This window comes from Perissodus microlepis, chromosome 1 (assembly GCF_051167445.1).
Source record: "Perissodus microlepis isolate ML-2025 ecotype Zambia chromosome 1, ASM5116744v1, whole genome shotgun sequence".
Lineage (NCBI taxonomy): Eukaryota > Metazoa > Chordata > Actinopteri > Cichliformes > Cichlidae > Perissodus > Perissodus microlepis.
Genome location: NC_140461.1, coordinates 15,836,889 through 15,862,402, shown reverse-complemented (window position 1 = coordinate 15,862,402; position 25,514 = coordinate 15,836,889). Strand labels below are relative to the sequence as shown.

General features: G+C 38.7%; 1 protein-coding gene across 2 annotated transcripts in view; it reads right to left on the bottom strand.

Annotated features, from left to right (window-relative positions):
* Positions 1–25,514, bottom strand: part of LOC146393616 (CUB and sushi domain-containing protein 1-like) — a 437,819-nt gene that overhangs the window by 192,093 nt on the left and 220,212 nt on the right. For both annotated transcript variants that reach the window (XM_084931950.1, XM_084931959.1), the window contains exons 4-5: positions 9,470–9,664; positions 8,387–8,594 (exon numbers count right to left, since the gene is read on the bottom strand). In XM_084931950.1, coding sequence (XP_084788076.1) covers positions 8,387–8,594; positions 9,470–9,664 — 403 coding nt within the window. The remainder of the gene's footprint in view (positions 1–8,386; positions 8,595–9,469; positions 9,665–25,514) is intronic.

Sequence of the window (25,514 nt, the reverse complement as noted above, 5' to 3'; positions counted from 1 at the left end):
ATTTACATTTTATCCAGTTTTTATAGCTAAGTGCTAGAGTGCTATATTAAGTTATGTTATTTTGTTACTAATGCACCGCTGCATAAGAAGCAAAGGTGGAAAGTAACAAAGCACAACTAAAATACTCAACACTCAAATAAATATATACTTAAAGTAAAGTAATACATACTCAAGTAAAGTACAGATACCTGCATTTTCAGGTGATTGCACTTTACCATGAGTTACTGTTGCCGCCCTATAAACTCGAAGCATTCTGGCCATTCTCCTCTGACCTCCGGCATCAACAAGCATTTTCACCGGGAGAATTGCCACTCACCGGATATTTTCTCCTTTTCAGACTATTATCTGTTACCCCTAGAAACAGTTGTGTGGGAAAATCCCAGAAGATCAGCAGTTTCTGAAATGCTCATGCCAGCCCGACTGGAACCAAGAACCATACAATGTTTGAAGTCATTTAAATGACCTTTCTTTCTGATTCTCATGATTGGGTTACACAATATGGACAAAAGCACCAGACCAGCTACACACTACAGGAGTTGCTTGGCCTGTGAAAACCATTGCTTCCAGTGCACAGTTTTTTTTGCAGATGTTAATACCAGAGGAAGTGTGGAACTCTGGAAAGCAGTTACTGAATCAGCTGCACTGAGATGACTTTCCTGTCCCATGCCCATATGTGGTCTGCCACAAGTGAGCTCTTTAGAAGGACCAATGATTTCATGGCTAGGTGCTTTATATTATACACTTATGGCAATGGACCTGAGAAGACATGAATTCAGAGAGAGGTGTGGCCCAATGTGTTAGTACATTAATAACCAGCTGAAGTGTATTTATGTGTGTGTTGACATTCTAGAAAAGTAAGTATTCTGAATAAGCCTTGAAGACCTAAAAGTTGTAATTAAAAGGTTCTCATACACTCCATTCTCTATCCTGATTATGAGAAGTAATTTTTCTAAATGATTAAATATTCATTAGAGTATTGGGCCAGGAATTGGAATGCTAAGAGTCAATCCAGATATTATAGGGCTTAAACGATTACAAACTTGTTTATATACAGAGTTTAATTTAATACAGTGTTTTAAATTCTTATATGTCTCAAAAATAAAGCGATGTGGGGGGAAATGTTAAGAAGAGAAAGAAAAAAAAATTGCATGATATGCTGCCTCTCTTCCATTATTCATGCGTACTGGCGTCCTGCCTGACACTGGAGTGAGAGTGAGACAAGGGGTCAGAGAGGAGACAGAACAAGGGATGTGGGAGATGAGAGTGAACTAAAAAGAAAGGTAGAAAAGGAGGAGAAGCAAATGAAAAGAGAGGTTCCCTTAATCTTTCAAAAACAAGCATGCTTGACAAAAAAGGAAACAGGAGAAGAAGAGAGGAGAGACGTGAAGGATAGGTGAAACAGGAGGTTTTTCACAGAAGAATAAACGCAAGTGAAAGAGAGCTTAAAAGAAAGACACGAGCAAAGAAGAAATAATCGGAAGGAAAAACACTGAAGAGGAGGTGAGAGCGAGAAAGTCACTTAAATGAACAGGAAGAGAAGGATTAGACTAGTCGCTTTGAGAGGTCAAAGTGATAAAGGGAGAGAGAAAGAGTCCAGCCTAAATGAGGTTGGGCAATACTAATACGAGATTGCAAAGAATGGAGATAAATGAGAAAGAAAGTGACGCTGGAAGGGAAAATGAGAGGAGGGATGGAAAGAGCAAAAATAAATAAAAAATAGAATCACATAAAGAATTAAGCTGTGATGATAAAACAAAGATGAACATGTCAGGGAAGAGAGAGAGAGGAATGTTTACAAAACTCAAGAAATATGAAAGATGAAAACACTGGAGAGGGGAAAAGAGAAAAGGAGATGTTTGACAGACCAGGGGGGAGAAGGGAACAGAAGACGTGAGGTCAAGTCATGCAGCAGAGAGGAGATGGACAAGTAAACCAAGACCAGCAGAGAGCTATTTGTGGGAATATTCTAGCACTTTTCTATTGTTAGGGCAACTAGCCTTTTTGTGATACGAAGATAAACACAGACGCACAACTTTATACTACTGGGGCACCAATGTTTTGGCACCTACTCTTCTGACTGGCTGCTTGAATCGCTGCAAATACATATTTTTAACCTTACTGCATTGTTGCACTTACTGCAAATCCCTGTGGATGTGTGCATCTGTAAAATGGCAAAAAGCCACAGTAAAAATAAATTATTGGATACAGGTCACAAGTGTAAAGCACATTATCCACAACAGATAGCTGTTTATTCCCACTCCTTAGTGCAAAACCTGGCTACAATGCTACTTTTAATGTCACACTCACCCTTTTTACACCGATACACACAGAGACACACACCGGCAGTCCCACAGACAGTAAACATAATTTAAAATGTAAATGTAATAACAGGACAAGTGATGTGTCACAAAGTGGAGAAAAAGAGAGTAAGAGCAGGACTGGCAGTTGCACGAAGGGGAACGAGGGAGAAGCAGCGGGAAAGGATCAGAAAGCAGGAGATCTAAACGGAGGAGAAATGAGATGTAACAGAGGGACATGAGAGCAGAACAAATAGGAAGAAAGACAACATTTGGAGAAAAAATATCTAGCCTCTTTCTTTGGCAGTGAATGTGTCATGAAAAGGCTCTGAGGATGGACAAGGTTCATCTAAAGATGCTGCAGGCTGGTTGTGGTGCTCTTTGAACTTCCAGATAAGTATAGAGGCCAGAGGGTCAGTTCAAATGATCAAGGACTTGCACACCAAAGCATTACTATGATAGACCACCGAGGTCAAGCTGCTACAAAAGAATCTAATGTTGAATGTCACATGTACGAAGAGCAACTTGGGGACTGTCTCAGTCGCAGAAAAACGAATGAGCATTTTACCGACTTGAAGTTTGCACTCACAGCTATAACTTTTTGCTTTTTTCCTCATCCAGTACATCCATTAAGTAAGTAATTAGTATACTAAAAGAAAATTATTAAACACTACTTTTTCAAAATCCTCATGCAAATTCTTGAGTTTTCAACACTGATGAAAATCAGTGTCATTACTGTAGTGACCAAGATAGAATTAAATTTAATAAACTGTTCTTGAAAACATGACACTTGAACTTATTGTAAGCACTTATAAATAAGGACTCATTAAGTTACAGAAAAAGATACATCGCCAACATCGTTTCTCTTAGCATCGAAAGACAGAGGCAGAGGATGAGAGCTGGGCAAAAGGAGCACAGGGGAAGAGGGAAATGAAAGAATAGCCAGACAGAGAGCTAAGAGTGCAGAGAATGGAAAGAAAAAAATAAAGGCAAGCATGAAAAATAAAGGAGGATGAAAAGAGTGAAAGGTGGAGGTAATGGAATCAGAAGAGGGGTTAAGAGCTGCAGAAGGCCTGCAGTAAACTTTCATTAAAATGATCAACAAAGCTCATTTCATATAATCAGAGAGAGAAAAAATACATTCAGATCTGAAGATAACAGTAGTTACACTGTCACAGATAACAGTCTATCATAAAAAACATTATTTACGTAACCAGTGGCTGATAAAAGAAGAGTAACAACACAAAACCAAGTATGGAAAACAACAGAAATGTATATGATTTTTAAATACATCGTAAATATTTAAGTATCACCAGGTGCATGGACACCTCATGCCTGGACTACTTATCCAAAGGCCTCTGTAACTCCATATCCAGTTTTCCAGTATTCTTAAACAATACTATAAAGATTCCCTCCAATAGGACTGTAGATGACGGCAAGGCTGGAATATGTGCACAGGGACTTCACAACACTTCTTTGCATCTATTTTTACTTCTATATTGACTAGAGACTAACTTTTACCTGGTGGACATGACATAAAACTTTAAACTGGATCAGCTCATGTTTTACACAGACAGGTGATTTGTGCACTGTGTCCAGCGTGCCCTCCCAAAGTTCCTCTGAGAGCTCCTCTCACAGATTATCGGAGAAAAAGAAAATGTATGAAGATTTATGACATCCCTTTCACTGTCTTTAAAAGTACATCCATAGGTATATCAGCGTGTAATACAGGAAACTGAGGAAATCTACTGCCGACAACACTGCTGATTGGGTAATCTTGCTTTTACAGTATGGTTAGCTCGTATTTTTTTTCTTTCTCTGTGGTCTATATAGTTCAAGTTATGACAACATTAGAATTAAAACGTGCTTCAGTTATAAAATAAAACTTCAACTTAATTCTCCAGTAAAGTGTAGTACCTCCCACAGATGGGCCTGAAGTAATCAATTCTCAATGAACTGAAACCATTTGCTACATGAATCTGTACCTTTTATATGATGTCTTTAGGCAACTATTTTTTTGTTACATTTCTATAATATGTCCTTACACTGCCTAATTTTAGGACCTGACTCCCAGAAATTGCCTTTTCCCCACAAAGGTCATTTAACCTTCAAGATCATGAATAAGTTTGCAATTTCAGAGCACTCACATTTTTGGGCTTACGCTTGTAAGAGGCTGAAGTCATTTTTCATGCTCCTGTTTCACCAAACCAGAGGCGTATTAGGTTTGGCGCTTCTGAATTGATCAAAGGGATTTCTAGTCAAAGTAGTATAAATAAAATCACTGACATTTCTCCATCTGTAGTCAAGGATGGATAGCAAAGTCATAGGGTAACAAAGCTGGTAGGTTATTCAAATAATAAACATGATAAACCACTTTCTGCCATTATATGTTTTTATTTTTTTGTACTGTACTATTATTTTTATACTATCTGAATTTAAATTAAAAAGATTGAGAGGTTTATACAGATTATTATCAGCATGGAGTTCTCTGAATGTTTCACATTTAACTAATATGCATCTGCTCTTGATGCCAGTCCATTAGGAGTTACACCTTAGTTACACCTACTGTAGGAGTAGTCTAAGGTGCTTGGAAAGAAAAGCGTCTGGACTTCTTTAAGTTGCTTGAAGACGCTTCACCTGTTATCCGAGAAGCTCCCTCAGTTCTAAGGTCAAATGGTGGAGAGTCCCAGATATAAGCCCTATGGGAGTGTCCCCCCAAGAGCGGCATGGACCCCCTAATGATCCTCTACCTAATCACATGAGCCAAGGTGTGAAAATGGGTGTAGGTCACAACCTAGCCCCAAACCTAGCCCCACCCTATCATGTGATTTCCTGAGGTCAAAAGGCCCAGAATGTGAGTGGGTGTTAAGGCGTCAGAGAAGGGATCTCAAAACTGAATTATAGATGGCAGACAGCTGGTGTCGTAAGCCACCGGCTCTGTTCAAAGATGGTCATTCACAGTGGATATTCAATTCAATTTTCAATTCAATTTTATTTATATAGTGCCAAATCACAACAACAGTTGCCTCAAGGTGCTTTATATTGTAAGATAGACCTACAATAATACATTCAGAGAAAAAAAAACAACATTCATATGACCCCCTGTGAGCAAGCACTATGGCGACAGTGGGAAAGACTCCCTTTTAACAGGAAGAAACCTCCAGCAGAACCAGGCTCAGGGAGGGGCGGCCATCTGCTGCGACCGGTTGGGCTTCTTTCAGCTCCTTAGACTACGATGACCTGGATGACTGAGAACTTTACAGACATACTGTAAGACTAAATGCTACTTGAAAGAACAGATGCATGCAGATACACACCCCCTCCATCATACACAGGCACAGACCACACATTTGAATAAATAACATCTTAAATTTAGAACACCAACCCCTCCCCACAAACCATTAATATGTAGCTGGCAAAAATTGCATGACTAATAATTTAGAGGAAGAAAGTTGGGTCAGTTTATTTGTATAACCTACTATCAAATGTTCCAAAGCCCTTTCGGAGCTGTGATGCCATTAGCACACAGCAACCAACAACACAAATAACTGGATGTTTTTGCTTCCTTGTGTCTTCCTTACCCTGTTTCTGTCAATCAATCTTTTTTTTTGCCAGTTCGACCTCACTCAACAGGTAGTTTTCAACCCAGTAAAGCACAGTGGACCGAAAACTGGGACCAGCTATTGGATTATCCATCACATAATCTTACAAATTAGACTAAGTTTCAAATACCATCATAGTTGAGGTGTACAAACTGTTTAACACATTCACTTGTCTGCAGCAATAAAGTTTTGTCTCTGAAAAGAATACGAGGTGTGGAATTGCATAGTATGACCAATTCTGTGCGTGTGTGTGTGTATCAGTGTTTTTGTGGGTATGTGTGACAGCTAGTCAACCTGACATTCAACTTGCCAGCTAGCAGACAGGAACATGAAACAGGAAATTGCTTTTGGGACAGCCAATCAGAAAATGCTCTCTGTAAACAGGAAGAATCTATCAGAGTAGTCTTGTCAGGTGTCAGTCATTTTCACAATGACCTGTTTTCATGCCTCAGTGAAAATGTCAGTCATCACTTAATCCCACCTCTGGAGAAAAGTACTTAGGATTGTATTAGGTTGTGCATGGCAAAACCCTTTCCATTTTATTTTAGGTCTTTTTTTTAAATCATGTGGGTGGTATAACTGAAACATCTCTTGTTTTAATCCCAATTTGGGAACTTTGTTGTACACATCTAGGTTTCTGTGTTTTGCTATATATATGAGACGGTGCATATTTTCACAGCCTGTTGCGGTGGCTCATTAGATAAATCACCAAGTTACCTCAATCTTTACTGCAGGAGTTTTTCTTTTAAGTTTCTTTTAAGTATGACGGAGATGTTAAACCCTAATCAGAGCAGTCAAGACAAAAGTGCTTAGTTCTTGCAGTCTCCATTTTCCATGTAACAAAATGTTGGGTGCACTCTCTACTACTCTTCCTTATCTTGCCCCTGCATTGCAGAGGGTGGGCTGACAGTGGTCCTTGAATGTTATACTGTCAGAGCCAAGCTGTGTGTATGCGTGTGTTCACTTGACTGTGTGTAATCTGTCAGAGCCTAGAGAAACAATCAACAGCTCACCCTGTCAGAGAGCCACTTAAGACCTGACAAAAACACACACGTGTGCACATGCACACACACAAATGGTATCATGAGAATGCCATGGTTGATGCGCACTGCTCGACTGGTGACGGCACTAAATGCACAATTATTCTCCATTCCTTTTGTTTTCATCCAGTGCTATTGTCTCTGCCTCTTTCACTCCTCTTATTTATCTGTCGACCTATTCATTCAATTACTTTGCAAGCAGTAGCACAATCACAAAGCATTTTCTACACATGGAACACATCAGTTACAGTTAGAAGAACATGAGAAAAAAAGAATCCTCTAAAAAACAATCTCTTGGAATTGGTTTTATTATTTGGAAAATATTTTTAATGATTAATATTCTGAAGTTGTATTGTTGTGTCTAAACAACATTATCGAAAGAACTTGCATACAAAAATACCCACTATTGATGCAAATGCTGCTAACAAAGCATTACAGGATTTTAGTTTTTGGTTTTTGGTGTTTATGTAACACCAAAAACGTATCACAGATGTCAAATCCCTTTCAATTCAAAGTAATTGCTCTTTCTGAAGAAGAAAGCAACCTGGGATAATCTACGCTAACAGAGACGAGAATATGTATGTTTTGTTTCAATCATGTCTAAAGATTTAGAGTTTACTAATGTCTAATTAGGCTTTGCTTCCAGGCATGTCTGTTGTTATTACTGACAGAGGCCAAACAACTTCATACTTTCCCCTCTCTTGATTTCCCAGCACTTACAACCTGGAAACAAGTCCCCCATCCCTAACCATTAAGCTTCTCCCACCTTTGCACAAACATATTGAAGCCTCCACTGGATGCGTGTGATATTTCAAACAAACCAACATGACTTCCAACAGTGCTCTAAATTTAAAAAGCAGAGCGTTTTGTGGCACAGCAGAGTGCAAATTTTCAAACTCAACTACAGAAAAAAAAATGGGAGCAAAAACACAACTATTTATCACCTTGCCTATGGGATTTGAATAAATCAGGAAAATCAACAGGACTCCTGTGTAGGTAATCAATCAGCGGTTGTATCTGTCCTCCCCAACAACATCATTAGTCCCCTTTTAAAATTAAAAGCCATTCTTGAAAGTACTCTTGTTAGGGAAAATTGGAGTGAAAACAAAAACTGTTCTCTTCAGTGTAAGCAAATCAGATAACTGAACAATAAAGTCTCTGGGTTGCTAATTCTTGGAATGAAGCATCCGCCTAATTTATAGAACATCAATGTCCACTTTGTTTACATCTATGCTAGACTCTTTCTTTCACTGCTCAAAATAAAACAAAAAACACACAAAAGATGACTATACCACTAAAGCTTTAAGTGTCAGTGATGATTGTGTGTGTGTCTGTTTTCATTATATATTTACCGCTCAACACATGGTGCCTCAGTCATGCTGATTTGTACAAAGACCCCTGCGTTATCTGGCTTAACATTGCAATCTGTGTGTGAGATGTGTCTTACCATATGCTTGGTGCTTCTGTCCCGCTGATTTCCAGGAAGTCATATTTGTCCTCTAATAAGAAGTCATTGAAGACGAGAGCTATGGTGTCCCCGGGCTCAGCAAGGATTGACCATGTACAGTCCAGGTTGTTGTCGTACTCTGCTGGGTATCCAGGGCTGGTTATTGAACCTGCGGTGCCTCGTAACGTACCGCCACACGCTCCCTCGGCTGGTTAGAAACAGAGGAAACGAATGCTATTTTTACTATTTCATATACTGATTTTGTAACTTAACTTCTTGGCCTTCTTGGGTTGGCTTATCATTTATTTCATGTTTTTTGTGTCAATAAAGTTTTCATACATTAAAAACCACACTTTTTGACACATGCCTCTCTAACATTAGCAGACAAATAAACACAATGCACACACTATGAGCTGAAATAATTACAGTATTGTCATTATCACATCATCACTATGATTTAGATTATCTGTTAATTTTTATTCACAACTACTCATTTAGCAAACCCTCAATAGAGCTATTCAACCATCTACTCACTCTAATGGAAGAAATATGAACAGATCTGTTCTTGTCTGTAGACTAATGAACCATTAAAGGGGCTTTACTTAAGGATGTTGGGCACCATCTGGTTGATACAGTAGTTTGTGATGTAATTTGAGGCAGACTTTTCTGTGCTTTGGAAGCAATCAATACACAGGGGCTCTCATCTTCTGGCTAATGACCCTTATGTCAAGTTTCTTCGGTTCTCATGATCTTAGCGATGTGATTTTTTTTCTGATCTGTTACTTTCATGGCTATAATTGGTGAACAGCTTTTCTTTTCCCTCAATCGGAGCTTAGTTCAGTTCAAATGAAAGAACTGAAAGACTCCAATGGAGACAATGGAAAGTACATACAGTTTACTTTTGAACTTAGCTTTGGGTCGTGATTATGTGAAAGGTATCTTGTCAGTTTCATTAAGTAAAAAGAATGGTTTCATCTTCTAAACTGTATTTACTGCAAGTCCTTTGAACTGCATTACTAAAAAATTTCTAGAAGCAATATCAATGAATTGAAAATGGAAAGAAAGAAAGAAAAAATGTCTTGCCTCTGCAAAAAGGCGATGGGAAGTCCCATTGTGCTCCACTTCCAGGCGATACGATGCATGTGAGGATACTGTGTCCTTCCAATACAAACCCTGACTCACAGCTGTATCGGATTTTATCCCCCATGTTGTACCGCGAGCCATGAATGACTCCATTTGGAATGAGACCAGGGGTGCCACATGTATGACTCGGCAGCACTGAAACAAAGAGAAGAGCAGACAGAGAAAATCGTTTATTACCTCTAAAATATCCATTAATTTAACTATTTGTTATAGTGAAAAATAACCAACCAAGAAGTTCTTGCTGTATTTTTAAATATTTGAGTGTTAGTGTGAACTACAAACTTTTTGGCTTGTTACCACATAAAACAGCTCAACTATAGAGCTATTAGTCAGTCAGGGTTACTGAGCAATTTGTGTTTACTTTGAAGCAGTAAAACTATCCAGTACAAAACAAGAAAAATGCTTTGAGTTCAGCATTTTGCTTTTATTTGTCTTAATCAGTTAATTATTAAATATACTATATTTTACAGTCAACCTAATTACCCACACAAAATGCCACATACTGTATGTATGTTTGGTTTTCCAGGAAACCTAAAAATATGCTAAAGTGACTGCGTGGTATTGAGATGTCTGGCAAGCATTTTGCCTCCAATGTGCATCTGTTGCTGCGCGTTCTTAGATGACACAGCTCTACAGTGGGAGAAGCTACAGGCAGTTCATGGTATAACTAGGCCAAAATCAACTATGACTGTAGCCAACACGCCTTAGCTTCACAGAAGGGGCAGCAACACAGTGGCTGTAGTTCAACCTGGACAAATTCCACTGTATCTAACCCTGGTGTATGCTGTGTGTTATGTGTACTTGTATAACTGGAGCATGTTAACTTGCTGGGTGTGTAATGTCTGTTCGTAATGTGCATCCAAATGGCTTTTATGTGTATCTGTCTATGGGCATGCACTGTGCACTGTGTTTATGTGTAAGGGGTGTTGAGTAAGTCAATCTGTGTGTTTGTGTACGCTGTTCCAGTTAAATGCTAGCATGGTAATTAGACAAAGCTTCACCATGAGACCCTGTGAACTAGGACACTGAGAAAGGGAAAGGGATGGGGGTGAGAGGAAGACAAAGAGAGCAAAAAGAGAAGAAAAAGAGAGAAAGATAAAGCTACAGACAAGAGAAGAGGGAGTAGGAGAAAGACTAGTGATATAATGAAGGAGAAGGAGTAAACGGGAAGAGAGCGGTGGGAAGGCAGAGGAGGAGGAGGTTGGAAAAGAAGAGGAGACTCCAGTCACACAGCAAAACAGAGAGGTGAACTAATTGCAGTGGGGTCCAAACATGTATAATTTACTATAATTGACTCATTATTTGGATTGTATGAAGTCATGCATCAGAGACAAGTTACTTGCACTCAGCTGACCATTCTGTCCTCTGCACAAACATCCACCCTGCTCTGTTTTAATACGGTGAGGCACAAAACCAAATCCAAAGCCCAAGCTAAATCACTGACTCAAGGACAGGCTGAAGGAGTGAAAGAAGAATGGGGAAAAAAGCAAAAAAAAGGAAGGAATCATGTGTTCAAGCCAAGTCATTAGTCACAGTTATGTGACTGTAGAGTTCTGTGTCTGCCAAGCTGTCATGTTAAATAAATAAATAAATAAAAATACCTGCCTCGTGCTCAAAGGGTTTCCCTCATATAGACAAATCAGAGTGTCCTAAGGCCTAAGTATCCTTGTTAACACACACTTGATGTTTTGATATGTTATCATCAAAACACCAAGTGTGGTGGTTTAACTATCATGTCATCTCCTAAAATTAATTTTTAGGTGTGATTTGGGAATCACAGAAAACCATTTGCACATTCACACCTACTTAAAATCACTAGTTAAGCTTACTCCACTATTTCATGTATTTGGACATGTGGGAGGAAGCCGGAATACCTGATAGAAGCCACGCAGACACTGGCAGAACATGCAATCTATACACAGAAAGACCCCAGCCTGATGGTGGACTCAAATTTCAGGACCTACTTGCTATGAGGTAACAGTGTTAATGTCGTATATATATTTGGTAGATCCTGCACTGTATTGTGACTTGTGCTTGTGACTTGTGTGTGTGACTTGGGCTTGAAGTTGTGTTGTACGCCACATCCCCACTGAGTTCCTGATGAAGGCTCTTAGGGTCCTGTTGATCTTGTATAGTTCCAGGCATTCCAGGTTCCAGGTGTGGGGCATCGAGTCATTGACCTTCTTGTAATCAATCCAGTCAGGGCACAGGTTGGTCTGCCTAGTCTTGCAGTCTCGGGCGACTGCCTGGTCTACCAGTAGCTGGTGTTTTGCGAGCAAGATGCTAATGATAACCAAGTGGCTGGCCTAGTATACAGGAACATCTGTGCTAAGTATGGTCTGGAAGTACCAATATCAAAATGGAACACACCCCCAAAGGTGGTTGAGAATAACCAAGCTAGAATCCTGTGGGACTTCCAGATACAGATAGAGATACAGATAGAGAAACTGCTGATGAGTAGTGGTGGTAGCAGGTGAGTAGCAGTGGTGGACAAGCAGAGGAAGATGGCCATAGTGATCAATATAGCACACCAAGTGATGGCAACATCAGGAAGTGGGAACACAAGAAGGTCAAGAAACCAAGGATTGAGAGCAAGAGAAGATATGAATGGTGAATGTGTTAACTGGAACACTGGGAGCAGTGACCCCCCAAAATGGGTGATGGCCTTAGGAGAATGATATCTGAGATCTCTATCCAGAAGGGTGCAGACCTGAGACTAGGCATATATTAGGGAGCAATTGAACATTTCCCCTCAAAGTTGACGTGTTAGAAGCAGGAAAAATGGGCAAGCATTACAATGAGTGAGTTTGACATGGGTCAAATTGTGATGGGTAGATGACTGGGTCAGAGCATCTCCAAAACTTTAGCTCTTGTAAGATGATCCCTGTCTGCAGTGGCCAGTATCTATCAAACCCAAGGGGAGCAATGGCTGACCCGTGCGGTGTGATCCAACAAACGAGCTACTGTAGCTCAAATTACTGAAAAACATGATGCTTGTTTTGATAGAAAGATGTCAGGATACACAGTGCATCGCAGTTTGTTGCGTATAGGGGTGCATAGTCCCAGCTGGGTACAGAGTGCCCATGCTGACTCCTGTCAACTGCCAGAAACTCCAACAATAAGCATGTGAGCATCAGAAATAGACCAGGAGAGCAATACATCATGTGGCTTATCGGGAATGTGTGCATCACTTTCCTGGAGAACGCCCGGCACCAAGACACACTGTGAAAAGAAGGCAACCTGTCCATACTTGATGGGTCATGGCTTTTGTGGCAGCAAAAGGTGGGCCCACATATATGAGTCATAGATAGGTGGTAAGTTGATAAGTTAGCTATTTTTAATTCAGAGGAACAAATGGCTGTTTATTTGCCACTAACAATCAGGACTAGTTTGGGGATATTCCACATTAATTACAATGTAAATCAAGTCTGCAATAAAAGCTGTGTGCACAACTTTCTTGATTTGTTTGGCATGTTTTTAATCAGACTTGTTTAGCTCTGACCTCGTGCCTGGGAAAGTTCAAATTAGCCATTTGTAGTTGCATTCAGCAGCATAATCACATTGATTACTTAATATTGGACGGCTCCATGGTTAAAAATTGCAATTATCTAGAATTTGAGGTCATTGGGATTTATTTATTTATCATTAATTTATGGTGAACACATAGTGGTGTTTTGCATAATAAGTAATCACAACAGCATGAGAATTAGCACCTTGCAGTTGTGTGTCTCTGTCAACCAGTCTAGTTGCAGTTTTCATCTATAATCATGTACTCAGTTATCCAATTGGTATGTCAGTGTCATCTAAATATATACTACTGCACTCACACCATTGTCTGAGGGAGTTTTTTTTAAAAGATAAATATACATAAATATACAAGAAAAGTAACAAAGTGCTCCGGGAGAGAAAAAGCTAAAGTCCCAACTAGAAACTTGATTGGCAGATTGGATCCCACTCCATGTGGTAATGGGGAAGAAGTTCATTCCACCAGTCATCACTGGAAACTTACTACCTATTTGTATGTCTGTTGACAAAGTAAGAATAAGGGGACCCAAATCTTTTAATGTAGATCAATAAAATTAAAGTTGAAGACTTGATTTAAGCTTAGAGGAAAACCAGATTAAAGTTACAGGAATGGTCAGTGCAATCATGAGAATGAATGCATTGTAATGTCTTCTGAAGTCATGGAAAGATGACTGCGTACAAGTGAACGTGCTTGTGTGTGCTTATGTGAGATTCTCCTGAAAGTGACTGACGGTGCTCCTCTGTTGTGTTCGTCCCTTCCAGCCCTTTACAGCCTTAGGGCAGGTCAGTGTGTTGCTATAGCAACTCTTCGCAAGGGCAACATTTCAGTATTGATGAAGAGGTGACGCGAGGTTTAGACACACAAAATGAGTGAATGAAAAAAGAACGGATAGAGGATGGAAGAGGAAGAGTTGGGAAGGGAAGAACAAGTTGTGTTAAAAGGGAAAGAACAAATGAAGGGTTACGGAAGTAAACAATGACAGCCAGAAGGAATGAGGAAGTGAAAGAGACAGGAAGCGGTGCAAGAGAGAGGTGTTGATAAAGCCTTTTGGTAAATCATTAATACACTATTATTATTGTCTTGCAGAATTCTTGAACATAGACATTTGTATCCTACTTTCTGTTTGATCCTTTCTAATTTGTTTTTATTCTGTCTGTGTGAATTAAACATTCCCAGAGTGCTTCATCATTAGTTTCTATTTCTCTATTGCTGCCACAGAAGCACAACAAGATTCTTCTATAGTGGGATACAAATAGCATATATGATATACTGTAAATAGGAATGTATATAGATACAATTTAATAGATACCAGTGTTATTATTAAGTATACCTATGGTCCAGTTCTTTATGTATTCTTTTAATTATGTCTGATTAAATTTTCGTTTGAAAAAAGCAAGGATTTTCAATGTTTGCTCATTTTTTTAACATCTTTGAGTCTGAACATATGTGTAGAATCACAGATAAAAAAGATATGTTAGAGATCTATATCTATATCTAAAGAGGCTGATGATAGCAAGTACAGAATGGGTTGCTTTCATTAAAATGTCAGTCACAACAACGAAATTGTTATAGCAACAGCAACATTTATCATGGGAAAACAAGACAATAAAGAAAATAAATAAATAAATAAATAAATAGAACACTGTTAACATCAAGTGGAAAAAAAAAACAGTACAGTACATAATTAATACAATAGATAGAATGATGTCAGAAGATCAAAATGCTATTAGTTTGATGTTCTCTGTGAACTGTCAGTAAAAACACGGGGAATACGTGGAAAATGACCCCTACATCTCTGAGACAAACAAAACAACTGGAGTGAAATATATTTGTATCCAGAGCATGTAACTTGCCACGAGCTAATGTTGGAACAGATGTTTTGTCAAATCCAGCTCCTCATACCTGGCAAAAATCACTAATTTCTTGTTTGGTTTCCAGGGGGCTGTAAAGTTAAAACCAAGCGGAACCAGAACAAATGTCAGAGTGTGTGCACATTTTGCCAAACAGGGATTTGGACAGATGTTAACATTTGAAATATGTCAGGGAAAATTCAACTTTCCAGAGAGATTAAAACTTTGGCTTAACTTTTTTTTTTTTTTTTTTTTTTTTTAAATAAAAAGTCTTTTTGGACTTTATTTCAACTCAACTCAAAATTCAGGTCAGTTTTAGTTTTGAATCCAAAACACTCCCACAACCTCGGTCACAGTTCTGCCATTCTTCCACCCAAAGCCTTGTAAGTGAACTTTAGAGAGCAAACTATTCGGTCTAGTATGTCCGTTTGTAAGAAAATGACAATTTCTTCACAGTTAGAAGAAATTGGCTAATTTTAAGGTAATGTTTGCACAATTAACATACAAGCACAATTTTTAGGAAAAGACGCAGATGAAATGTATTTACTGGCCTACTATCCTCTCTTTTACCACTGAAGAATTCACTTCATGTCTCTGCTGGGACAGTGAGTTCACACTGAAAGCATCTCTCTGTGGGTGCAATCCATAATTCATTAACACCTTTACTCCGTTCCCATGGTGTATATCTATAAATAAATATCATCTCCATACTGTTTTAATCTCTAGTTTTTCATATAAAGTTGTTTCAGTTGGAAAGATGCCAAAGCCCCTGAGCTAAATGAACTCCCCAGCATATCTAATGTTCCAAAGGCACAAATGTATTAACAGCTTGACTGACACGTAATGCTTTACAGCTCTAACCAAACAAACTGTAATAGGGCTCCTGGCCAATTATGGCCAAGAACCATTGCTAACTGACTGGAGGCCCCTCACCACTCAATGAGCTCTCTCTTAGTTTCAATATTCATCATCTAATGTAGCATTATGGACACCACTAACTCATAATTCAAAGCTATTATTAGGGTGTTTCACATTCTGAGGACACCTTTGCTTGAGCCCTTAGAATTAATTTTCACCCTATGGTTGTGGGACATGTGGGACTTATTTAAGGGTAACAATCAAAGGAAAGGTCTTCAGATATGGCGCCAAATGTAACATGTTTGTCAGTGAATCATAAAGTCAACTGTTTCCATCTTTTCCCCAAACAGATCAAACAAGACGCCATCCTTGCTGTAAATTGTACCTTATAAAGACGTTCAACACAAACTAACTATTGCAGTCTAGCGTAATACATTAGGCCACAATGATGAGTCAATTAAGTTTGTCATTTGTGAGAATCTGCTAACTGTTTTTTTATTCAGTAAGTTAATTTGTAAGTAAATTTGATAAAGTTGAACTGTGTGCTCTTTGGACAGAACTTGTGATGTTTATTCTTGGCTAATTTTACTTTTTTACATTATGGCTTTTAAGCAAACAGCTCCACCTCAATGTAATGGAACTCATAGTGGCTATACCAAATGCATTTGGACAACAAAGGATATAGCATGGATGTCAAGTGTCAGCTGCAGGGCAGTAAGGGAGGGACTCAAAATGCAGGACTCGGCATAAACAAAGTACAACTCAAAACAGCTTTATTATACATTTATATACAAATTTAGAGAACTTGTCCGGCTACACTTCCTCCATATCCTGAGAAAGAATAACCTGGACCAGAAGCTACTGCTGGACTTCTCCACTCCTCAGTGGATAACATGCTCTCCTTCTGCCTGGGTGTTTAGTACATAGGGGCCATTACAGAGAACAGGAAGGCTTCATAGAGTGTAATTAACACCTCCCAAAAAACAATTGGCTGCCCTCTGCCACCCCTAGAGGCCATCACCAGATCCTCCTGCCTCAGGCAAACCAGGGCCATCACAGGTGACCCCTTACACCCACCACCTGTTTGACATGATGCCCTCAGGTTGGTGCCTCAGGTTCCACACCTTCAGACTCACACCTTCTTCCCCTGGGCCATTTGGACTGTCAATAAATAATATCCCCCCACACACCACCCCTGTTTATAGACTTTAGCGATATTTGACACTAGAGTTTAAAATTCTGTTTGTTCACTTTATTTTATATATATATATATATATATATATATATATATATATATATATATATATATATATATATATATATATATAAATTTAATACAGTTTTTGAAAAGACTGGACAGAGAATTGAAAGATTCAAAGAAGTTGCTTCAGATTAAGAAATTATCATCAAGTTTTAGCAAAGGAAAGTATATAATATTTATCAGCTATCAAATAAAAAAATCTAAACAAATGTGTGACGGGCGATGTTGAAATAGGAAAAAGGGTATGATATAAAATTGCTGTGTAATAACTAACTGGCCACAAATTATGGTGGAAATCTCATAAGCAATGTAAAAGCTAAATGAAACTTCAGTCTCCAAGTTTTTAGTCAGTAATGTGAATATTTCACTTCTGATTGTTTTTTGGTTGCTGTTGTTGTTTTCAAATAAGTGTTAATAATAAGTGACATTTAAAAAAAATCATTAATGTGAATATCATTGTTAAATAGCTCTTGTTCAACAAAATGAATACCACTATTCAAATCGCCTAGTATAAACAACAGCACTTAAAACCATGGGATACCTACTACAATAGAGTCAGATAAACATAGCGTGGTTCACTTTATTTGATTCTAATTCAAAGCAGCATCCTGCATCCCAATGATATTACGGATCAGAGCTTTCATTCCTGCATTTATTGCTCTGGGACATAAAGCTGTTTATTATCTGAAATAGTGACTGCACTGTCCAAGATAATGAGAAAAAACATTTCTGAATTCGGCTTGACAATTCGAAATGTTGGATTTTCCTTTTAAGTGTGCCAACCACTGATGTTTCCAGCATAAATTCCCAGTGATCACCAGTGAAGAAGGGCAACCAGAGTACAAACTTCACTTTGTTTTGCAATTCAGATAATACCACAGAATTAACAACGGCGTAATAAATCAAGGCAAAACCACACCGGTGGATTAGATCTCAGGTGTGTAGCGATAACAGCAAACGCCACAACAGCAAAACATGTTGTATCTACATTCAGCTCTGTTGTCTGGAGCCATAAGCTGATACCTAAACTACATTAAGCTGGAAAAAAGTTTAACCTCTTAAAAGTTACATTTCAGTTCTGCTCCCTTGGAGTAAATGTATTAAAATGTATTAACACCGCCTTTTCTATGTTCCCCTGGTGAAAATATATTAGCAGGGCAAGTGACATTTCCAGCAGTGCCTCTCATCAATCACCTGCTAAACAGAGTAATCACTGTAGCAGCTACACTCTGTTAAACACCAGCTCTCCTCAGCCTTTCCAGGTTGACTATGAAACTACAAAATATTGCATCGTGATATACAATCCCCATGTTGTGATGGCTAGCACCATAAAGCGCAACAACCAAAGAATCGCCAGGTATTTACCAACAGACACAAAAAGGAAATAAAGCCTACTGTAACACAGCAGCCACTTAATCTAGCTATTTATATTTAAGTTCAATTAAAATCCATTGCTCTGTGTGTACCCACACTTTACTTCTTGCTACCAGGCAAAATTGAAGTCCTTTTTTTTTGGATATTATATAATATCATGCTGAATCAGTAGCATTTCCCTAGCTTATTTAAAAGCAGCATTAACATATTTTTTGACTGCTTGTGGGCAACAGAAAGCGCTTATAATCACCTTATAAAGTTGTTAGCAATTACAAATTTACTCATCCAGCTGACGAGGGGAATTACTACCATTAACTTTGGGCTTTTTTCCTGGAGATCTAATGTGTTTAAGTCCAATATTCCCTCCTTTTTCTCCTTCTACTGTTAATACTTCTCTTTTTACTCTTTAGCTGCAAATCATGCCACTTCATCCAGGAGCATTTCCAGGATTTTATTAATGGGGTAGACACACCCTAACTACGTCAGCTGGCTTGTGACTTTGCTTTGCTAATTTTGCTTTTTGTTGTGGAAAAATCATTTAAGTGAATAAGTTACTCTTATTATTAATCACAGTTAATTTTCACATCGACACAAGCTTAAGCATCCTGTCAATGAATTACCGTGAAGCTACTTTGTTTCTTGGAAGTGTTCACTTCCACATGTCATCGCTGTGTTAAATTATTTTTGTTACCCATTCTGCTGGAATAGAAGAGCAGTTAGCTATCAAAAAATGAATCACAAACAGAGAGATTTATCTACTTGCAATAACTACAGTGCAGCAAAGAGAACCATTCCTTCAAGTCCAAACTTGTTAAATTGAAGCTTGAGGGATTTATGCTTGAGGTCTTTTTGGTTTCGCACTTTGGTCCTCCTTTGCTTTGCTGAGAAGGGCTTTGCTCTCTCTTTTTCCTCGCTTCCTCTTTTCCTTGTGAGCAGGGGTACGTTCTGCTTCAGCAACAAAACAAAAAGTTTTTACCTATTCCATAATAAGAGCGATGCAGCTTTGAGTGCTTCATTTTATTTCTGATCACCATCTCACTTCAGGTTAACTCACAATGGTTAAAGTTATCCCCCAGGTCAGGTTAGTTTATTTTTAGTCTTGACACTTAGATAAAAACCCTTAAAAATGAACTAATTTGAAAACAAAAAAAAAAACAGCTTCCCCCCCTTCATTTTCTACATACTGCTCTGAGCTGTTTTTGTGCTCAGAAAAATATGAACATGGGGTTAAAGTAAGGTAGCCTGAAAGAGTGGGTTTTATTTATTGTATTGAATTTTCTTACACTTGAGATACTCATGAAACAGCCTTCTAATATGAACCTTTGGATAGATTTTAGATCAATAATACTTTGGGGTTCCCAGCTGTAGATTACTACTAGGGTGCCATGAGCTGACAAAGGTTGTCCCTAAGCATGTCAAGGGCCTGTAATTACCAGTTTATACTGACACGCTGTAAAAACTGACTGACATTTAATTATGAACACCCATTGTACAACTGTGCAGACAGGACAGCTTAGTTACAGTAATTTATCAATCCGGATAGCATTTATTTTTAAAGAAAGTCTACCTATTACTCAATGAAACAATAGAAAACTTGCATGGATAAAAATATTTTAAATTAGTTTTTTTAAGTTCTTCATATCTATATATATCCATTATGGCAATGGATATATATATATATATCCATCTATTGCCATAATGGAGATAGATCTATATCTATATAGATATAGATCTATCTATCTATCTATCTATCTATCTATCTATCTATCTATCTATCTATCTATCTTTCTTTCTTTCTTTATATGTATTAGGGGTGCAACGATACACAAAATTCACGGTTCGGTTCGATACTTTGGTGTCACGGTTCGATACATATGCGTACCGAACCGAAAGCACTGTATCAAATGTTCAATATCAATCCGAGTATTGTTGTACCCCTAATATGTATGTATGTATGTATGTATCTATATATCTATATATCTATATCTATATATCTATATCTATATATATATCTATATATATATATATATATATAAATATATATATATATATACATTGCCATAATGGATCCCTGACTATGACAAAAGACTTCCACTGGCACTGTGGATGGTACTGACTCATTTTTATTATGTGACATGGATAATTTTTGTATATAATGAAAAAATAATAAACTTAATTGTATATTCCACATACCCATCATCATTGTTTGCTTTTTTTTCTCCTTTAAAAAGTTTGCTACCATCACCCGAGCTATTTTATTTTACAGCTAAGCAAGAAATTCCCAAGCGTCCCAGCTGATACTTTATGATGACTTCTGTGTCCATTTGTTCCTAAAAGTTCAAAGAAGCACAATATCATGTCCTGCTGCCATGTGCAACAATAATGACATTTTTGGAAACCACACTCCTGGACAGTCGTTGCTATAGAAACAGTGGCTTAGCCTGAGGCTACAGAGTGCTACAGGGGACAAACAGAGGAAACATCAGTCTAGCTCTGTATAACACAACAGAGAACACATCTACAATTATTTGCTTGCAAAAAGAACATCTGCACTAAAGTTTTGTTCACATATGTAAATGCTTTGGGAGAGCTCAACCCAGATTTGCAAATACACAAAATGGACAAAAGTACAAAAAGTACTGCCTACTGGTTTCCCCTTCAGGCAATGCCCATGCCACGAAGCTCCCCGTGCATGGTTTATGTTGACTTATGGTGACTTTACTATTTCATTTCCTGTTTTTCAGTAAATCACATTATACTATATCTTTTCAGTCAATAGCTAAATGATGGAGTTGGTCATTATAAGGCCTCTATGACAACCTACTGATTAGGGATGGGTATCGTTTAGGTTTTATCCGATACCGGTGCCAAACCGATACTTTTGAAATGGTGCCGGTGCTTAAACGGTGCTCAAACCGGTGCTTAAAGAATGGAGAACACAAAATTGGTCCAAAAACCTCTCATGTTCAGCTGTTTTTTTGTAAAAAGATAACAATGTTAGCCTTTTCTGCAGCTATAGGGCATACAGGGAGTGCAGAATTATTAGGCAAGTTGTATTTTTGAGGAATAATTTTATTATTGAACAACAACCATGTTCTCAATGAACCCAAAAAACTCATTAATAGCAAAGCTGAATGTTTTTGGAAGTAGTTTTTAGTTTGTTTTTAGTTTTAGCTATTTTAGGGGGATATCTGTGTGTGCAGGTGACTATTACTGTGCATAATTATTAGGCAACTTAACCAAAAACAAATATATACCCATTTCAATTATTTATTTTTACCAGTGAAACAAATATAACATCTCCACATTCACAAATATACATTTCTGACATTCAAAAACAAAACAAAAACAAATCAGCGACCAATATAGCCACCTTTCTTTGCAAGGACACTCAAAAGCCTGCCATCCATGGATTCTGTCAGTGTTTTGATCTGTTCACCATCAACATTGCATGCAGCAGCAACCACAGCCTCCCAGACACTGTTCAGAGAGGTGTACTGTTGTAAATCTCACATTTGATGATGGACCACAGGTTCTCAATGGGGTTCAGATCAGATGAACAAGGAGGCCATGTCATTAGTTTTTCTTCTTTTATACCCTTTCTTGCCAGCCACGCTGTGGAGTACTTGGACGCGTGTGATGGAGCATTGTCCTGCATGAAAATCATGTTTTTCTTGAAGGATGCAGACTTCTTCCTGTACCACTGCTTGAAGAAGGTGTCTTCCAGAAACTGGCAGTAGGACTGGGAGTTGAGCTTGACTCCATCCTCAACCCGAAAAGGCCCCACAAGCTCATCTTTGATGATACCAGCCCAAACCAGTACTCCACCTCCACCTTGCTGGCGTCTGAGTCGGACTGGAGCTCTCTGCCCTTTACCAATCCAGCCACGGGCCCATCCATCTGGCCCATCAAGACTCACTCTCATTTCATCAGTCCATAAAACCTTAGAAAAATCAGTCTTGAGATATTTCTTGGCCCAGTCTTGACGTTTCAGCTTGTGTGTCTTGTTCAGTGGTGGTCGTCTTTCAGCCTTTCTCACCTTGGCCATGTCTCTGAGTATTGCACACCTTGTGCTTTTGGGCACTCCAGTGATGTTGCAGCTCTGAAATATGGCCAAACTGGTGGCAAGTGGCATCTTGGCAGCTGCACGCTTGACTTTTCTCAGTTCATGGGCAGTTATTTTGCGCCTTGGTTTTTCCACACGCTTCTTGCGACCCTGTTGACTATTTTGAATGAAACGCTTGATTGGTCGATGATCACGCTTCAGAAGCTTTGCAATTTTGAGACTGCTGCATCCCTCTACAAGATATCTCACTATTTTTGACTTTTCTGAGCCTGTCAAGTCCTTCTTTTGACCCATTTTGCCAAAGGAAAGGACGTTGCCTAATAATTATGCACACCTGATATAGGGTGTTGATGTCATTAGACCACACCCCTTCTCATTACAGAGTTGCACATCACCTAATATGCTTAATTGGTAGTAGGCTTTCGAGCCTATGCAGCTTGGAGTAAGACAACATGCATGAAGAGGATGATGTGGACAAAATACTCATTTGCCTAATAATTCTGCACTCCCTGTATATGGTATCACTCTTGGCTGGAAGCAGTGCTTAAACAATGGAAAAAACACAAACTTTGTCCAAAAATCTCTCATGTTTAACTGTTTTCCACTTTTTCTTTGGTCATTTTAGCCTTTTTGGCCAGGGTGAAGGGAGTATCTGCCATCAAACAAGAAGACAGCTGCATGTAACTACGATGCTGTTTGCTAGTTCACCTTACATGCATTAATTTAATAACGTGGTTAGCCTACTCAACATAAATTATACACGTACAACATTAAGCTACTCACGCAGAGAAGAACGGCTGCTGCTGCCATCATCATCCGTCATCATTTCTGCTACACTGGCAGGGCTAGGGGCCAGGACTCTGCTCTTCCGGTTTTTGGGGGATGTTGCTAACTCCAGGCGGATAACAGGCACCACACCCGCAGTAGATGCGCTCGGTGTGAGGTCTTGCAGCAAGCTATCAAATACGGCGCATTTGCAGGTGTTTCATCGGATTTGAGGTGTTACCTCCTTTGACAGTATCACAGTATCAGCTTAAAGCACTTGTTGCAGGCTGCTGAGTTTGCATATTTTGCTGTGAAGTACAGCCAGACTTTTGACCACTTTGCCTTGGGCATTTTTAATCTGTAGCTCTGCTCTAAAGGAACGTACGTACCTGGACCCGCCTACTATCCTCGGAAACGTAAAATGATTGGCTAGAATTCAAAGTGTATGACATCTCAGGAAAAAAAAAAGCACCGAAATGTGCGCTGCTTTTCGGTCTGGTTACTACCGTTTATGTCAGAACCGGTGCCATCATGGCACCGGATACCGGTACCCATCCCTACTACTGATTCACTGCTAAAATGTAAAATGACATTTTCTTCTTACAAAGTTGTAATATGTTCACTTTCTGTGCAAAAATAGATTTTCATTACTACAGATAAAGTTAATGCAGCCAAGGAAATGCTTAATGCTTGAACTCCTTACAAATTCATAATATACTTTAGACCTGAACTATCTAGTTAATGTGAAAGCAACCAGTGAAGCAGCAGTTTAATTGTGCCACTCTCTGAAAGATACGTTTCTGAAATTGTATAGTATTAAATGCATCAAAGAAATGACTTGAACAAAAAGAAAATACAAAGTCAGCAAACTAAAAGGTCAGTCTGTCTTTCTGTCTGTCTTTCTGCTCCCTTGTCTATTTTTCTGTGTAACAAACTTTGCTTAGGGCTCTGGGAAGCCTTCACAATAAGTCCTGAAGGTCCCCACACCTCACTTTGACAGACATTCACAAAATACAGGCTGTAGGGGAAAAAAGGCTTCTCATTCAGCCAGAATCTCTAAAAACCACATCTATTCCAGTCTCTCATCACTCCCCCTTCTCTGCTCCCCCTTTCCTTGCCTCCTCTCCAAAGAGCACTGCCAACACATCCTGTTCTATCTTTTTCCTTCCTGTCATCATTGCTATGACAACCCTGACCTGACCAGAGGTGTCATAGTAAGAGTGGCCTGCCTTGAGGCTGCGGTGTGTCAGAGGGGATAAAAACAGAAGCATCAACACCACTTGCCTCATCAATACACACGGGCACATACCCATGAATTTACATACATGTATGTCTTGTTGCAGTTGCAAAGTAAATCTATTATTTTCAAAAGTCAGTATTTCCAACTTTGCGTGCAAAATTAGAGCAAAACAGAAAAGAAAGTTGGATATATGACTTTTTACAATAATGTTAATGCATGTGAGCATTTTCGCTTTTCCGGATGTAAGCTATGTGGAACCCATGTCAGACAGTTCTTTAATAATTAATCCAATAACATCGTCGACGTCTGAGTTAGAGGCCTGACGCGCGTGACAGAAAGAGATTTAAAGAAGAGAAGACATTTAAACTGAACAAGAAATGCAATGAAAAAAAAGAAAAAATGTTTCATAAACATGATTCTCCACAGTATCTAAATTACAGTTTTCACCAAATAAGCATGCATTAGCCAAGCATGAATCATCAGGCCAGTTTCATGTGGCCAAATAGCATAAGCAACATTTGGAAGAAGCTAATTAACATATCACGGCATAAATTACTTCTTAATCTATATTTGCACACATTCAGTTTACACTCGCATAAAATGTGGCTTTAATAAAATAGTCTAAGCATGTACTCTGTTGTGTCCCCACAATTAGGTTAATTAAGAAAGCAATCTATCCCTTTCCCAGTCAGGGCTGTCGCTTCCTGCTTCCGCCCGGTCCTCTTTCATATCCATGCACTGAGCTGGTGCACTTTTCATAACTTTTTATAGCATCTCGTATGTAAAACATCCTATCATTGCCTCTTTTTAGTCAGATAACAAGAGCTTATTGGTGGTGGCCAGTATGAGGTAGGAGGTGTTGCATCATCGAAAAAATACAATCTGAAGACCTTGGATTTTGTTTTGGTTTCAGAAGCCCTTTAAACTGAACAGAAGCATATGACAGGATGCAAATTCAAGCACTGAAATGCTAGAACTGAAAAAAAAACAAACGGGATAAAGTTGAACAGAGAAGGACCGTAAGCGTTGATTGCCATATGTTTAA